General features: G+C 41.0%; 1 protein-coding gene across 1 annotated transcript; it reads left to right on the forward strand.

Moving 5' to 3' along the window:
- Nucleotides 1-97: 97 nt before the first annotated feature.
- Nucleotides 98-17077, forward strand: PLPPR1 (phospholipid phosphatase related 1). Its single transcript, XM_072654809.1, has 4 exons — nucleotides 98-299; nucleotides 6174-6350; nucleotides 12221-12352; nucleotides 15979-17077. The coding sequence occupies exons 2-4, from the start codon at nucleotides 6174-6176 to the stop codon at nucleotides 16009-16011; spliced, it is 342 nt and encodes a 113-aa protein (XP_072510910.1). The 5' UTR covers nucleotides 98-299; the 3' UTR covers nucleotides 16012-17077.
- The last annotated feature ends 1142 nt before the right edge of the window (nucleotides 17078-18219 follow it).

Consider the following 18219-nt stretch of genomic DNA (forward strand, 5'->3'; position numbering starts at 1 on the left):
CGTTCTAGAACCAACAAGAATCACTAACATTCCTATAGGGATTCTAGATTTTCCAAGTACTTTATATACATTATTCCACTGGAGCAATCGTATGAGATAGGTGTCATTATTCTCACCATTTTAGAGCTGAGGAAAATTAAGACTGGATGAAATGAGTTGTCTAGGGTAGCACAGCTAAGAAAGTGAGAGGCGGGATGTGAACCCAAGTCTTCCAGATTTCAAATAGATTGCTTCTTCCAATATCAAATAACTCTACTGGATGGTTAAGTGGGACAAAGGGATAATTCAGCCAAATATAAGTAAGTACAAAATAATTTGAAGAGAGAGCAGTTATCACCACAGGGAATCAATGAAAACTTTGAGATTTAGAAAAGAGTAAAAGGTTTGCTTGAATCATATCCAAGTTAGTGGCAGAGCCAGCACTAAACCCCCAGACACCTGTTTCCTGATCTAGTGCTCATTCTTAGAACAATGAACCTCTCCTTCTTTCTCTAAAGCAGAGATGGGGAACCCGCAGCCCTGAGGCCACAGGTGACCCTCTAGGTCCTCAAGTGTGGTCCTTAACTCAAAGGGATGCACATGAGGACCTAAAGGGTCACATGTGACCTCGGGGCTGCAAGCTTTTTCCTAGCTTTTGTATGACAGAATTAATCACAAACACACCCCTTAGAGGTGGTGACTGCTGTAGTGATATCTAGTGTAGGTTCAGGGTAAATCCAAGTTTTCCTTTTTCCTCCCCTTCGATCCCTCCCCAATAACGTGAGGATGAGGCAACTGAGAGAACACTTCATCATTTTTATCCTCTTGTCAGGATTAAATTCAGCAAAGGAGTATCTACTGTATACAAGGTACTCTGTTAGCTTCTGGAGATGCGAAAGAAAAACATCCCTGCCTTTAAGTAGCTTGTGGAATAATCAATACGACAAACGTTTATTAAGTGTCTAACGGCAGGCAGATCACTGCGCTGGCTCCAGAAGGAGATGCGAAGTTTAGATGAATGGCTGCAGCCCTCTCAGAGCTCTCATGTTCATGCATAAGGCATCAGGGAAATACAAAACAAAGGAAGTCAATGGGTGATTGACCCACTCAGCTGGGAAAAAAAGAAGCAGTGGTCTTGCTCCTCTGACCTGAAATTGTAGCAACTTGAGAGAAAAAAATACAAAGTCTCACACTTCTGACTCACCATTCTACACACTAGAAAGCTGCCGAAGTGGATGGTGTGCCGCTCAAAGATTGCCCTGAAGTAAAAGGATATACAGAAATACTTTCACCATTGCTGAGAATCATCCAATAGTACTGACCCTCCAAGACTGAAGCTCTCCATAGTGCTGATTGCAAAGGAGCCTGTCCACAATTGTAGAGCAGATAGGGCACTGGACTTGGAGTCAAGAGAGACCTGGATTTGAATCCCACCTCAGCGCCTACTAGCAGTGTGACCCTGGACAAGTCAACCTCTCTGTGCCTGTTTCTTCATCTGTAGAAATGAGAAGGCTGTACCTAATGACCTCTAAGTTTCTTCCTTTCCAGTTATAAATCTATGTTTGTGTGATACATGATCTTAAAGATACCTGTCCAGCTAAGTAGGATCTCCCTCCTATTTTGCAGTTGCTACCATTGGTCTATTTCATAATTTTTAAAGAAGTTATACCAGATATGCTATTGGATGATTCTCAACAATGGTGAAAGTATTTCTGTACATCCCTCCTCCTATCCCCATTGTATCTTTGCATTACCTAGAAGGCCAATATGCTATTTAACAAATACTTAGTAATCATCAGTACGTATGTTTTAGGCACAATGAGTCTGTCGACCATAAATTTGTCCTTACTAAATCACTTCCCATGTTCTCATCAGCGTTTTGGGAAGTGTGTTATTTCAGCTACAGTGTTGTCAAATTGTTAGAGATATGGTAAACAATTCTAACCTCATTAAGAAGGGGTTAGATTTTGAGAGATAGAAACAGAGACAGAGAGAGAGAGAGAGAGACAGAGAGAGAGACAGAGAGACAGAGAGACAGAGACAGAGAGACAGAGACAGACAGAGACAGACAGAGAGACAGAGAGACAGAGACAGAGAGAGACAGAGAGAGACAGGCAGAGAGAGAGAGAGAGAGAGAGAGAGAGAGAGAGAGAGAGAGAGAGAGCAGGCAATCTGGCAAACAACTGTAAATAGTCAAAAAAAGGTAGGCAGACAGAGCTAAATATGTTATAACATGAGTTCTTATTCTTGCACAGGGTTCCAGGGGTAAGCCATAGCTGTAAACAGTACAAATGCTAAATACAAATTTGAGAAAAAACTATAGTTCCACTCCCTCCTCGCCACCCCAAGCTTCTACAATTTTAGGTCAGAGCAGGAAGACCAAGAACCGCACCTGTAGACTCAGACGAGAGAATATATATTTTAAAGACTAGAATGTTATGTCCCGAGTTGCCTCATTCAAATTACCCTTTGCCTGGGGAACAGTGGCCTCTAGTGACTTTTTTTTTATGATCATTCGTGCCTGTGATGATCTGAAAGCAAAATAAACCTATACTCTTTGAAAAGAGGTTTTCATCATCATCATCATTACTAACATTTCTACTTCACCTCAAGGTCTGCAAAGCACCTTACAAATATTACAAATATTATCTCATTTTTATCCTATTACCTCATTATTATCCCATTTTACAGGTGAGAATACTGAAATGAAATGAAATGAAATGAAATGAATGAAAGTGAAATGAGCTGAGAAGGTGGGGGTAGGCTTTTTCAGGATCACACAGCTGGCTAGTAAGTGCCTAGGGCTGGTTCCTGCACCCTGTGAACCATGGCTCCACCTAGTGGTCCAACCATACACTACCCACAGCTCAAAATATTGTAAAGACTTGCAGGAATATAGTGTTTTACACACAATATTTTCATTGGATCCTCACCACAACTGTGAAGTAGTTAGCACAAGTATGTTTTACAAACGAAGAAATTGAGGTCTGAAGAGGTTCAGTGGTTTCCTCAATGGTCTTACTCACTAGTAAATGGCATTTCTCAGGCTTGACCACAAGCCTGGTGCTCTTTCCATTGCAGCACCTGGTACTCCAGAGCTGGAGGCAGCAATCTTAGTCAGAAAATTAGCTTTCAAGGCCCAGCTCTGACCCTTACTCTCTGGGTTACCCCAGGTATGTCACTTAAACCTTTTCGACCTCAGTTTCCTGATATGGACCTCTTGTCTCACACGTTTGTTGTGAGGAAAGAACTGAGCAAACCTTCAGTGCTAGAGAAATGTTGAGTTATTAATAATAATAAATAAAAGACTAACACTGTGACTTTATCCAGTGCCACAGCATGAAATAGCCTCAAGGAACTTGATCTTGGGTCTACATTGCCAGTGGCCAAAAGGACTTTCTCCTTGACTCATTAACAAATATTTGAGTACTTACTATCCTAAAGGCATTATATTCAGCACTGGGGTAGGTGCCTGAGTTGAGGGCAGGAGAAAGAATGCAGTCTATGCCTTTGCTATCCCTCTTCCTCTGTGAAGTACATTTATAATAGAGGTGTGGGGACTGAGAAATCCTAGATAAACTTTAGGCTATGCCAAAAACCAAACTCTATTACATTTGGTAATAAATTAAGTCATAAGATCGTGGATTCAATTCTGGGAAAGACCTTCTAGTTCAATACTTTCATTTACAAATGAAAAAACAACGTCTCAGAGAAAGTATGGGACTTACCCTGGAGCCAGAGAGCCACTGCCAAAGGCAGGATTTGAGCAATTTCTTGATCTGATTTGCATTACGTGTGCAGGTTTTTAGGGCACTTTGGCTCCTTGGAGAGAATCCTGCACTTAGAACAAGAGTCCTTAGCCTGTTTTTTGTGTCGGACACAAATAGTGAAATCTATAGACCCCATCTCAGAATTTTTATTATTGTATTACTGTGTCCAGTTCTTCAGGATTCCATCTGGGGTTTTCTTGGCAAAGATATTAGAATGGTTTGCCATTTCCTTCTCCAGCTCATTTTACAGATGAAGAAAATGCAGCAAACAGGGTGAAGTGACCTGTCCAGGGTCACACAGCCACTAAGTGTCCCAGGGCCAGCACTCTATCTACTGTGCCACCTAGTTTCTCAGAATAATCTTCTAAAAGATGTACAAAGGAAATCAAGTACTTTGAAATGTAGTCAGTAAAATATTTTTTTTAAAGAAAGAGGTTCACAGACCCTAGGTTAAGAACTTCTTGCTTAGAGTCAGGAAGACTTGGGGTTCGAATTCTACTCCCAACTTAATTAACTGTGCAACTGAGAGAAAATCAATGAACCTTTCTGAGCCTCAGTCAACTCTGTGTCTCTGATGAGGGCTGGAAAGGGGGTATGAGATCCCCACAAAGATCAGGGCACCAGGGTCAGGTCATCTGGAGAATTCACTGATTCAAGCATTGTTGAAGTCAAGGTAAAGATTTATTACGCTTTTCAGAGGGCAAGAGTTCTTACGGAACCTGCAACCTTAAAGGGGTACTGGGAAAGTTTACATAGGATAATCTGTGGTATCACTTGTGCCAAATATGCTAACTAGGTGTTTGGGGATGGGATTAGGGAGTGGTTAAGGAGTGGTCAGTTCTTAAAGGAACATGCACTTTTGGTATCTACTGTGCCGGTATTTTACCCAGAATTCATCAGAAAATAGCCCAAGGGGAGACTACGAGGAAGTGTGGCTTTGGGCCTGAAACGTCACTAAATCAACCAACGGTCAGGGCTGACCAGGAAAAATCAGGCTTCTCTCGTCAATGTCTTGTTAGACAAGATTAACGTGAGGGAGTATAGGTTATGTCCAAGCCTGGGATACATATGATTGGTCAGTGAGTAGTAAATGTCATTATGACCCAGTACACAGCCAGTTCAGTACACAGCTGGTTCAAAGTAATGAGTTCTATAGGTATAGCTGGCTACTATATCAGGAAGGGGGATAGCAGTTCTCACTAGGGCAGGCTGTGTCCTTGGGCTGGGGAGAAACTGCCTGAGCTAGTATTTTGAGGCTAGGGAGAAATGTGATTTTTAAAGAGAAATGTGATTTTAGAACTGGGACATGCAACCAAGCCCCCCATCATCTCCACTGAATGGGTTGTAGACCTGTGTTGGTAAAGGTATTTTCCACAAAGGTAGAGACCTAGCTGACCAAAACCCAGACATTTCATGTCATTATTCCATGAATTCATATTCTAGCTACAGTCCCATTGACGTGAATCTATCCATGACTCTTGCAGTACTCTCTCTGACCTCAGGGCGAGTTCCACAATTTCTCTGAGACTCTGTTTTTTCATTTGTAAATGAAATTATTGAACTAGAAGGTCTTTCCCACAACTGAATCCATGATCATATGATCCAATTTGTTACCAAATGTAATAAACTTTGTGTTTTGGCATAGCCTAAAGTTTATCTAGGATTTCTCAGTCCCCACACCTCTATTATAAATGTACTTCTCAGAGGAAGAGGGCTAGCGAAGGCATAGACTTCATTCTTCCTCCTACCCTCAACTCAGGCACCTATCCCAGTGCTGAACATAATGCCCTTAGGATAGTAAGTACCCAGTAAAGTTCATAAAAAGGAGGTTTGTGGATGGAAAATGCTATTCACATCCAGAGAAAGAACTATGGAGACTGAACGCAGATCAAAGTACACTATTTTCTCTTTTGACTTTTTTTCCCTTTTGTTCAGATTCTTCTTTCACAACATGACTAATGTGGAAATTTAATATGATTGTACATGTATAGCCTATATCAGATTACTTGCCATCTTGGGGAAGGGAAAGGGGAGGGCAGGGAGAAAAAAATTTGGAACTCAAAGTCTTACAAAACTGAATGCTGAAAATTGCCTTTAAATGTAACTGGAAAAAATAAAATGTTATTAAGTGGGGGGAGGCGGAGGTTTGTGAAACTGTATTTAGGAAACTAGAACGACAGAAGGACAGACAAGATCACTTATTTGAGCATGGCATCTACTTTTGTCCACCCAGCAGGAGCTTGCTGCTTACTATGCTGCATACTACTTACTTCATTCTTATCTGGCTGAATTTTGCCCAGGTCTATGCAGTTCGTTTATGCAGATTTCACCCATGGCTATGTGGATTCTGCATGGGCCTGTGTAGAGGTGTTTGGCCACACTGGCCTCCTGAAATGTGCTACCTTAGATTTTCTTGTGTTCCAGATGTACATCACAAGCACAATCAAAACGAAAAGCAGTCGACTGGCGAAACCGGTCTTGTGCCTGGGAACCCTCTGCACAGCCTTCCTCACAGGCCTGAACCGAGTCTCTGAGTATCGGAACCATTGCTCCGACGTGATTGCAGGCTTCATCCTGGGCACAGCTGTGGCCCTGTTCCTGGTAAGTCAGATCGTTTCATATCCTGTTCCAATAATTCCCCCTGGTCTTTCAAAGCAAGAGTTCTTACCCTTTTTGTGTGTCCTGGACAGTCTGATGAAAACCTATGTTTTTAGATGCATAAAATTACAAAGGAAACCAATTATATTGTAATACAGTTATCAAAATATTAACAATAAGTAAATAAAAGCAAGTTCAAGGATCCACAAAATCTATCAATCATACCTTTAAGATCTGGGAACCTCAGGTTCTGAAGCCCCTATGTTGAAGGAGGTCAGATCATGTTTAACTAAACATCCTAGAAATCAGCAGCATCCTGATTCCCGGACTAATTGATAACCATGTTTTCTTATTTATTCAAATGGAGTGGGCTTGCTATTGTTTCCCATGTATTCTGGGTGATGCTGGAATAAAAGTGAAAACACCCATGGTGTTGGTGCCTGGCTTGATCATTGCCCCAAGGAGGACTCAGAGACCAATAGGAAAGAGCCACAGACCACAGGATGAGAGATTGAAGAGATCTTAGGTTAGGAAACTGAGGCACAGAGCGATTCAGGGACCTTAGCAAGGTCTCCTAGGCAGTTAAGGGACAGATCATCTCATTCCATTTCCTGTATTTGTTTTATTGTTTCATACCACAGTTCTCTGTACTTTATTAAGCAGCAGAACTACAGTGGAGAGCCACGTCTGGAGTCAGGAGCACCTGAGTTCAATTCTGGCCTCAGATATTTGCTAGCTGTTTGACCCTGGGCAAGTCACTTAACCTATGTCTGCCTCAACTTCCTCATTTGTAAAATGGAGTTAATAATAACATTTATCTCCCAGGTTCTTGTCAGGATCAAATGAGATAATTGTAAAGTACTTAGCATAGTGACCAGCACGTAGTAGATGTTACATCAATGTGAGAACATTATTATTACTCCTCTGGCTGCCAGTCTGTTGGGCCTCTTTAGACTCTCAGAGCCCTAAGAGGTGAAATCATCACAGCCACACAGAAAGAAAAAAAACCTGTATGATTTAGAAATTGAACATTGTTTTTCTTGACACACCAAGTCCTAAGCTGGGTTACCCTAAATGCACTCTGTGCTTATGAAGATTGCTACAAGTAACTCCTTTATGGTGCCAAATTTATACTTAAAAAATATGGACACCTCCTAGCAACTAGAATCCCTAGTTTTATACTTATGGATACTGAGTCCCATGAAGGAAAAGAGAAACGCTTGATATTACATAGGAAGTTAACAGTAGAATCAGGACTAGAATCCCTGACTCCTGATGGCCAGGACTACATTCATCCTTTCTTGTCTTTTTTGAGGCAATCAGTGTTAAGTGACTTGCCCAGGGTCACATAGCTAGTAAGTATCTGAAGCCAAGATTTGAACTCCAGTCCTCCTAACTCCAGGCCCGGTGGTTTGTCCACTGTGTCACCTAACTGCCCCAAAACTGTTCATTCTACTACCTCTACATCCTCCCAGCTAGTCATAGATGTGGTAACAAGAATGGATCTTAGAATCATAGATTCAGAGCCAGAAAGGACTTTCAGGGTTATATCGTTCAACACTCTCATTCTATAAATGAGGAGAGTGAATTTGAACCTATAACTTTAGCAATTTAAGCCATAGCCACTTGAGTTAAGTTCTAGGAGTTTTAAAATCAGTGGGAGACTTGATCAGTTTCTCTTTACATATGGTGGTAGTAAATCAGAAAACTCCCATGTGGGACTTATGTGTACAAATGAGATTCATTAAAGGATATTCTTTATAGACAGGTGAGATCTCAAAAGGACTGGAGAGGAGAAAGGTGGATGTTACAATCCTCTATGTCTGTACAGATACTGGGGGATGCAATGTGATACCTTTTGTTTTAAGGGATTCTCAGCTTCACCCTTTTTATACAGGAAAAGTACTGTCTCTAGCACGTATGAGGAATACCCCTTTCCTTTTTAGGGGGGAGTAAGGAGCAAGGTCCCAGAATAGTGATTAGTGAGAGAACAAGATATCTGCTATCTGGATCTATTCCCTTGAGACCTCTAGCCATTGTAACTTGGACAAACAAAGAAGAAAGGAAAGGTAAAAGAAAATCTGATTCATCTCATAGCTGATACTGAGACTGTCCCCCAAAGATAGAGGAGACTCTTTATAGCCTTGGCTGGACTTCTAAAAAAAACTCTCCTCCATTGAGACTGGCCACAAACTCAGACAAAAAAACAAATAAAGGATTCTAAAAATTATTGATTCACTAGTTTCTAATTTAACTCTTCACTTTCCTGAGCCAGTCTCCAGACTAAAGGTTACTGTGTGTGTGTGTGTGTGTGTGTGTGTGTGTGTGTGTGTATGTTCATCCTTCCTTGCCAAAGAAGACCATGCCATCAGAGAAATAATGACATGACTTGCACTTGACTTTGTTTTGAGTGAGGGAGGGCTGTGCAGGTCACCAGCCTACTTCTCCTCCAGAGCCATCTGAATCCAGTGACCAAATATTCATCAGGATAACTGGAGATGACCCAGGGTGAGACAATTGGGGTTAAGTGACTTGCCCAAGGTCACACAGCTAGTGAGTGTCAAGTGTCTGAGGTGAGATTTGAAGTCAGGTCCTCCTGACTCCTACACTGGTGCTCTATCCACTGCACCACCTAGCTGCCCCCCTACTACAGACTACTGTAGGGACAGATAAAAGGTCTTTTGCTCAGTACTTTATATATACAGTGTCTCAAATTTGAGATGGATCTGATGGCGATGACCCAGTGCTATAATAAAAATAAAAAAATGATTGTGGAATGTATTCAGTTCTCTAAGGTTTGCAGAGTATTTTTACAAATGTTAGCTTGTTTTATTCATACAACAACCCTGGGAGGTAGATGCTATTATCCTTATTTTACAAGATGAGGAAACTGAGATGGACTGAGCTTAAGTGACTTGCCCAGAATAGGCCCTAATTCAGAAACTGAGATCCAGAGAGGATCTCAGGAACTTGCCTTTTATCATGCCTGGTACACAGTAATAGCCTAATTAATGCTTGTTGAGTGACTGACACAAGTGGTAAAAGGGAGAGTCAAGATTTGAACCCAGATCCTTTGACTCTAGATCCAATCTCCTTTTCACTGAAACACAATGCTTCAATGACACCTTTTATTTAAACTACCTCAGGGACATTACCAGTTTGTCTATGACCTTCATGAGTGCCAGAAGACATCTGAAGTCTGAACTAGTTAGCAAAAAAAAAAAAAAAAAAAAGATTTTTACTGATATGTCCCACAGAAATTTTCTACAAGAAAATTAAGTAAGGTCAGAGAAACACACTGAAAGCCTGTCAGGTTTGGAAAATGTCATTCCATAGAGTATGAACCAGAGCTGCCCATACTGTCCAATGCTGTCCAAGGGGTTTTTCTTTTTGCAAAGATACTCGAGAGTTTTGCCATTTCCTTCTCCAGTGGATTAAGGTGAACAAAGGTTAAGACACTTGCCCAGAGTCACACAGCTAGTCTGAGTCTGGATTTTAACTCAGGTCTTCCTAACTCCAGGCTCAGCTCTCTATCCATTGAGCCACCTAGCTGTCTTACTACAGACAAGATTTGAATCAAAATTCCTCTCAGCACCAAGTTTAATGCTCCTTTCACTACATAAAGTTTGCTCAGGACTTTAACACTAATTTACATTTATTAGGGGCCTACTCTGTGCCAAGCACTGTACTAAGTGCTTTAAAAAAGGAGACTGACAACATCTGCATCCTGTCAAATAAGAAAGTTCATTTGCACAATCGCTAGAATTAGTGGAGCCGTAGGTCCAAATCTGCTAGCCCCCGGTAAAATGGTTGGGGTCTCTTCCTTTCTAGGTCATGAAGTCTAGCATTGGTGCAGCATTTTTTTCTCCAGACAACAAGGGACTAGAACTGGAGGAGAAATGGATAAGGACCAGGTGGTCTGGGTCCTCAAAGACCAGAATGAACTCACACACAGCACCAACTCAGAACTCATATCCCAAGAAAGTAGGGGATGACATGCAAACAGAACAGATTCCATACAGGGTACACATACTTGGCTGGGCTAGGTCTGGCATCCAAAGTCTGGTCCTTTTCACGTCCAATCAGGTATTCAAGGCCTGACCCAAGGGTACAACAGCTATGATTGATAAGAATAATAGTAGTCAGAACATTTTGTGTCTCAGAACACTAAGGCCCACAGGGCTTGTACAAGATCCCAGATGGGACAAGAGCCCAGGTTTTCTGCTTCCCCATCCATTTTTCCTTCTACTGCGCAGTGCTCCTTTGTCATCAAAAACATATTTTTGTTTTTTTCTAATGGTTGATTCTAATTAGATTTTGTTTTCAACCAGTTGGGAATGGACAAGAAGGCTAATCCTAAACCCTGTCGTAACCTTCTCCATGTATATCTGATGCCTTTGTGCTCCTTTACATTGCTAATTCTCTCTCCTGCCTTAGCAGTCTTCCTTGTGAGTATGAGAGCAGTGGAAGCTGACTGGTCATTATTTTTTATAAAACGCAGGCCCAGTTCTCCCTGTCTCATTTCCTTGGGAAGAATAACCTCACCCTACACCTTGCAATCATGTGCCTATTAACAAAATCCTGTCCAAAGCCTGTTTTCTTCTGCTTTGAGGAGATGGCTCCAGCCTCAACACCGGAAACTGGATACCTAAGCTATGTCTGAAAAGTAAAATAGTAATAATAAAATATAATAACCCCCTTGGATAATGTTCAAAGAGTATTTCCAGGAGTTTTAAAGTCCTCCTGCTCTGACCTTCTCTTCCAGGGTAGCCCAAGGTCCTCCCACTCACAATAGGCATCAATATGTCCCTTCTGATGTCAGAACCTATTAGGCTGACAGGGGCAGTGACTGCTGGGGGATTCCCTGCCCCACTCTTAGGTATCTCCCTCACTCAGCTCCTGCTACAGGGTACAAGCTCTTTGAAGAGAGGACAAAGACTTTTCTTTAACAGACAGGGATTAGATTTAACATGAAAATACCCCTATGGCTAAAGATAATATGAGAGACTTGGCATAGGACCAAGGCTCAGGGGGGATAACTGAGCAGAGAGAATATAGCAAAGCAGGGATTAAGAAAGCTTTCTGAGGAGTTGGTAGAATTTCACTTCACTGTTTGTAAAAAAATAAAAACAAAAACATCATAGACAGCAGAGACTGAAGAAAAGGAAGTGAGAAATAATTTGCATGGTAGGGATGTAGGGGGAAAGGATATTTGTTGCTTATGTGTTCTGCTTGGGGAGGAGCCTAGTGGGTAAATTTGGGTGAAATATGGGACAAAGACATTGAGAGAGATAGACTCTGGGAAAGAGATGCAAATTGTGTGTGTTGGAGAGAGAAAGAGACAGACAGAGACAGAGAAAGACAGAGACAGAGAGAAACACACAGAGTCCAGGAAGAGACAACTATATCCTAGGCATCATAAATACATAGATCTTTGGGAAGAGGAGATGGCTGTAGGGCTATGCTGGGACATATAAGTGCTCTAAAAATAAACAATACCAATAAAAATCCATTTTCTAGAAAAGAAGAACAGGGACAACTAGTCATGAAGAACTGGGGGAAAGTTTTCAAGAGAATAGAAGACAAACTCATGATGATGATACTTTTTTTGAATCTAGCAAATCCAGCCAAGCAGGCTTTTTAAAAAACAAATATTATGTTGATGCTAGAATAACTGGATCATCATACAAGTATTTACCGAGGGTTTAGGACTTGCACTAATCGTTGTGGGAAATGCAGGAAAAGGAGAAGACTCAGTTGTCTTCAAAGATCTTTACTGCGATCATGGTTTTCAAAGGACCCGATCCCCTCAAAACTGGAATTGGGGTAATGGTTACAATCTTTCATCAACTTCTTTTTTTCTCATCCCACAGGGAATGTGTGTTGTACATAACTTCAAAGGAACGCGTGGTTCTCCTTCTAAACCTAAACCTGAAGATCCCCGAGAAATGCCCCTAATGGCCTTCCCCAGAGTAGAAAGTCCTCTGGAGACCCTGAGTGCACAGGTATTGTGAAATCTGCCCATGAACCACACAGATAGACTAATGCTAATGCAGAAACTTAGGGCAAGGACAAGTCCCAGAATCATTGGGAAAATAGGGACCTTAGAAGGTCACCTTATTTCTACCAAAAAAGGTGGATACAGGACTATACCAAGTCCATCCTGACAGATAAGAGTCATTGTATTTTAAAGATCTTCAAGAAAACAGTTTTTGCTTCCTTTGGCTATCCATTTTAGATCTTAACAGCCTTCATTAATACACAGAAGAGGCAGTATTGTGAAGTGGATAGAGTCATTCTCAAAGCCAGGGAGCCCTGGATTACAGTTCTGCCTCTAACACATAATCACCATTTGAATATGATAAATATTTATTTAAAATCTGTGCTAGACACTAGGCTAAGAAAGCGCTGGGGATAGAAATAAGTAAAAGAAAGACAGTTAGTTCTACCCTCAAGAAATTTAAAACCTAACTGGGGAAGACAATACACCAAAGAAGTTGAAAAGGTGGAGGCGGGATGCAATATGAGATGGGGATAGAAGATGGAAATGATGGAGCCCACACCAAACAGAGCAGCTGGTGGCAAATGAAGAGATGACTGGTATTTTGAGAATAAAGGGAAACCATGGAAAGAGCTTTTTGTTCAGCCCTCCAGTCTTCCGGAGAGGCAGAAGCCAGTAAGAGGTGCTGATGAGGTATAAGTAGCAAATCTAAAGCAATTTCCCTGATGATGAGTTTCCTGGTGATTAACTTAATCCTGGGACCCAGAGCAAGTCACTTTCCCTCTCTGAGTTAACTCCCTAATACAACAGAGAAAGTGCTAACCTGCATTTGTAAAGGTAATCACTAGAATCCTCCTGGGGAGTAATTAGCAAGACTGGAAGATAAAAAATTTCATTAGCTTCACATAGCTAGCAGTCACATAGCTAGCAGTCACATAGCCAGCAACTTGGCAAAATTGAAGGAGATACACACATATGTGGTGTAGGATTTTGAACAGCAGGAGGCAACTGGAACCATCAGGTTAGGCTACCTAGCCACTTTCCATATTTCAGAGGTTGTGTAATGAAGACAGGTGGATGTCTGAATGATGGAATAACCTCAAGACCAGTTCTGTTCCTGGTCAGAGTGTTTCCTTTATAGTTAATCTCAGACTATCCTGGTGGTGTAGGAGTTTTGTAGTTAATCTCTTCAAAATGTCTAGATGCATCCCCAGTTGAGATAGAAACAAGTTTTCTTTGACTTCTAAGGCTATTATTTCTGGGGAGATGTTCCCCCAAACTCACAGCACACAGGTTTTGTACATTTCCACTACAAAATAAACAAAATAAATTATCTGTAGTTTAGATAGCCAGAGTGTATAGCCAGGATTGTGTCTCTGAGAATCTTGGGGAACTCTTCTTGCCTTATGTAATTGTGCAATTCATGTCCGCCGAAGTCTGAGATTTGAACTCATGTCTTTCTGCCAACAGACCCAGCACTCTGGGCCATCATGAGTTAAGACTAAAACTCCAAAGTCAGTGCCCCTAGGATCAAAAGCCTCGGAGCAGGGCAGCATGGAGGGGAATAGCTTTCCTAAATTGTCCTCCTCATTAGACAGGATCCCTACAGGTAAAATGCACCTGAAGCATCTCAGATAAAACAGCATCAGTCCAGATAACCTGTTTACTTTGTGGACTTTTCAGATCTGAATCATAATCTCAATTCATCCTTCTAGACTTCATAGCCTTGTGATTCTGGAGGTTTTCTGGCTTTAGGGTTATCAGGCTGTGTCTAAAATGGAAAGTTTCAAAGGGGCAGATTGCAGCTAAGGGAAATTCCCTAGCATCTGGAGCTCTCCAAATGACATGAGGTACCTCTGGAGTCAGTGGGTTCGTGCCATTGGAAATCTTCAACAGAAGCAAGACTCACTGGGGATACAAAGGCAATTCCTACCCAAACGTGGCACTGGATTCAATATCCTCTTTAGTTCCTTCTAGTTCTGGGTTTTTAATTATTTTATGGGCTATAGTCATAGATTGTCATAGTTTAACTATGTACGGTTAACTAGTAAGCATCCAAAACATTATTTATATTTACAGATGAGGAAAACTAGATCCAGAGAAATTGTGACTTGAATAGTCATTGAGCCAGCTAGGAAACCAGCTAGGATAAATACCAAGGTTTCTTGCCAGCCAGGCCAGTACTCTTTCTATTGTGATGACACCAGTTCCCAAACCGGCAAGAATCTGAGGTTGAAAAACTCACACTGCCAATATGCCAAGTGCTGAGAGGTCAGAGGCATAGAGGATGGGGTTAGCTTATCTCATTCATGACCCAATTTCAGGTTATCAAGTTTCTTTACCGTGGGCATTTCCATGGAATATATTTCCAGAAATATCTGAAAACCAAATGTTCTCTTTTTTAAATAAAAGGCAACATAATGTTTTTTCTTGTCAACAGTCACCAAATTCATGGACCTTTAATAGGACTAAATTAAGCACAAACCATAGTAGGTGATTTTCATGTTTCATTGAGTTTCATCACAAAGTCAACCTCATTGGCTACAAGATTTTATTCACTTTCTGCTCAGTAATTCAAGATGCACCATTACTTGTTGTCAATCTGTGAAAACAGATATTATGTTACACCTGTATATGTACTGATATGCTATACATATTTGAGATGAGGAAGTGATATAGTTTGTCTTGATGTGCCCATTTTGGATTCTGTGACATCATTCTCTCCGTTAAAAAAGAGTTTCCCTCTGTGGGTCAGGGAAATGTCTTTGATGTCAAAGCCACCAGACAGAATTTCCTAAGATGTCAAGCAGTTGTTACACCACTTTTCTCCCTCTTTGTCCCTAACGCAAACTAAAATGGATATTATATAAATCATGGGGTAAATGTTCTCTTGCCTTTCAGGACAGATTGGTTCTGGCCCCTCTAAAGATTCATTCATTCATTTATCCTATTATGTTAAGGCTTTCTTTAAATTGTAATGAAATGAAAAATGAAAAATATTGCCCTATTCTACAATGAGAATACCCCACCTGCCATTCTCAGCGGAGTCTCTGGCCTGTCCCATCATTGCCTGTTATGCGAAGGCTAAATGCTAGGTGCTGAGGTTAATAAAGAGAGGAGTAAGATGTAGCCAGTGACCTCAAGAAATTTATAGTCTTGTAAGAGAATATATGTGTGTGTATACATGTATGCATATATATTTATATATACACACATATATACATGTATAGAAAGAATCACAACAATAATAATGTTGATAATGAAGTGTTTTAGATATCTTAAAATGCTTTGGAAATGTTATCATATCGTTATGATTATTATAGGAATAGTCACAGAGGGTTATGGATGTTCAGAGCAAGGAGGAATTATGTCCTCATTCAATTGCAAAGTCAGAAATCAAGTATGACTTTCTTGGGGAGGTGGCTTTAAATATGACTAAAATGTCAAGGGTGGAAACAAGAAAAGGCATTTGAGAGCAAGGAAATATCACGAGCAAAGACTCAGAAACAGGTAAGTGTGGGACAGATGTGGAGAACAGCATGAAAGCCAATTGGATGAGAGGGTATGGGGTGGAAGCGGAATGAGACAACCCAGTGTTCAGGTGCCCACAGATTTGTGTTTGTTCCCCAGAATCACTCGGCCTCCATGACTGAAGTTACTTGAGGTGGACGACAGTGCCAGAAGCTGTTTTTTTTTTTGATTACCCTCCAGTTCAATACTCCAAGACACACAGTTACTAAATGTCCAACTGTGAAGACAAGTATTATGTTATGTCTAGTTAGAAGCTGATGTTTTGTACATTTTTTTTGTATGAGGACGTGATGTAGCTAACCCTGATTTTTTTTTTCAGCTTTAACATATTTATGCCAGAATTTTAAAAACCAACATTTTTTCCCTTGTTCAAGTGTGCACTGACAAACCACAACTACTGAATTGTTGATGTTGTTTTGTGATGTTTGTACACAGGCCTACTTTTCTCAATTTTATAGACACTGAAATAAATTTCCCCTAACAACTCATTCCTACCTTCAGTTACCGCAGTTGTTGCTGCTTGCCAACTAGTTAAGTCTCCACGAGAAGGCAATCATGTTTTCTGAGTTTGTAGGGAGGCCCGTGTTAGTTAATGGGAAAACAAGATTCATAAAGAAAAGGATGTCACATCAGAAGATGCACCCCATTCTGATGCTTTAATGTACCTGCTCACCTATTGGCCTGCCACATCTGCCATTCTCAGTTGAGTCCTTGGGCTATCCCAAGCCCTTTGCTGAGAATCCGGGATTCTCTGTCATACCATTAGATTCCTTCTTCAACAGCTCAGAAACTGAAAAAACTTTTCCATGGCAGCATCCTCGGGGAGGACCCTACCTGTAACACTCTACCATCTCTCCTGAATAACCAGCACCAAGCCTCCTCTTCAATGCCAGTTTTGTAAATCATATTCTATGGACTTTATAAAAAAAATGAATATTTTACAGTTTGCACAGTATTATTTTAAAGGGAAGAAATTAGATCATTGACAACAAATGGAACCTGAGCAACAGCTTCACTTTGTGGCTTTTTAATTGTTCTAGGATTTTTCACTCCATCTCATTTTTCTAGCATGGTGATAACTAAAGTGTCTTCTTTAAGAGGAGTCACTCATCTGTACCTCTTGGAATGTTTACCTGACACCTCCATGTTGGCTCTTAGCTTTTTTTGTACATATTTTTTTTCTAAAGAGATGAAAAAAATTATCCAAAAAACATCTGACTTGTGTCATTTTTTTCTCCACTTTCACTGACTAGCTATGGTATAATTTAACAGGGACAGATGACTCTGCCCCACTGAGTGTGGATGGGTCTATCTGAATCAGCCCTAGACTCAACCATGCAGGCTTAACCTGCCCTAGACCTGAGAGGTCCAGATTACTCTCAGGTGGGGCATACCATTGGACTTTTGTACCCAGAACAAGTTATGTTGGGGTACATACACATACACATGGGTTCATGTCCATATATGAATGCATACATCTGTGTGTCAGTGGATGTATCCGTGTGCATGTAGGGGAATCTAGTTACATGTCAGTGAATGTGTATACATTTCTTGCAAGATGGAGTAGAAGAGAATTGAGGAAAGCAGTGAATTTATTAGGACACTGGATAATATGGTCTGGTGCCTAATCTAGCTTGTATTATTCTGCTGATACTGGTATATCCCACCCTTAGATGCTTCTTGGTTTTCCAGGAAGTCATTCAATGTCCTTCAAGGTTAGCTAGAGAATGCAGTGGACAGAGAACTGGGTCTGGATTCGGGAATTCCTGACAGATTATTTGAGTTGTCACAGCTTGGGAGTCATCTTTACAATGAACTTCTGCACATCTGAGTGAGGTCATGGAACTGTTCAATCAAAACTAATCAATTACCTGGGAAACCTAAAACAATGGGTGTAAATGTTCTTCCAGCATAGAGTAATAATGACATCTTATATGTGTGGCCCTTTTGCAAGTACAATGGCACTCAGACACTTTCTAGCTGTGTGACTCTAGGTAAGTCACTTAACCTCTTTTTGTCTCAGTTTCCTCAACTGTAAAATGAGGATAATGATAGCACCTACCTCAGAGTTGTTGTGGGGTCAAATGAGATAGTCTGACACATAGAAGGTGCTATAAAAATGCTTATTCCCTCCCTTCCCCTTTAACTCCTATTCTCAAACTTGACTTGGCCTGAATATAGATATGTAGGTAGGTACACACACACACACACACACACACACACACACACAGCCACGTTTGTGGATTCTAGATGGCAGCTAGGTGGTGGAGTGGCTAGAAGACTGGCTTTGGGGTCAGGAAGACCTGAGTTTGAGCTATACATTAGATATCTTGGGAAAGT

Source organism: Notamacropus eugenii, chromosome 1 (assembly GCF_028372415.1).
Source record: "Notamacropus eugenii isolate mMacEug1 chromosome 1, mMacEug1.pri_v2, whole genome shotgun sequence".
In the NCBI taxonomy this organism is placed as follows: Eukaryota; Metazoa; Chordata; class Mammalia; order Diprotodontia; family Macropodidae; genus Notamacropus; species Notamacropus eugenii.

Bases quoted from the DNA above. Each gene is read 5' to 3' on its own strand.
- PLPPR1 (XM_072654809.1), top strand. From the start codon at position 6,174: ATGTACATCACAAGCACAATCAAAACGAAAAGCAGTCGACTGGCGAAA. The intron at 6,351-12,220 runs GTAAGTCAGATC...CTCATCCCACAG, and splicing joins CAGCTGTGGCCCTGTTCCTG to GGAATGTGTGTTGTACATAA. The intron at 12,353-15,978 runs GTATTGTGAAAT...TTTGTTCCCCAG, and splicing joins TGGAGACCCTGAGTGCACAG to AATCACTCGGCCTCCATGAC.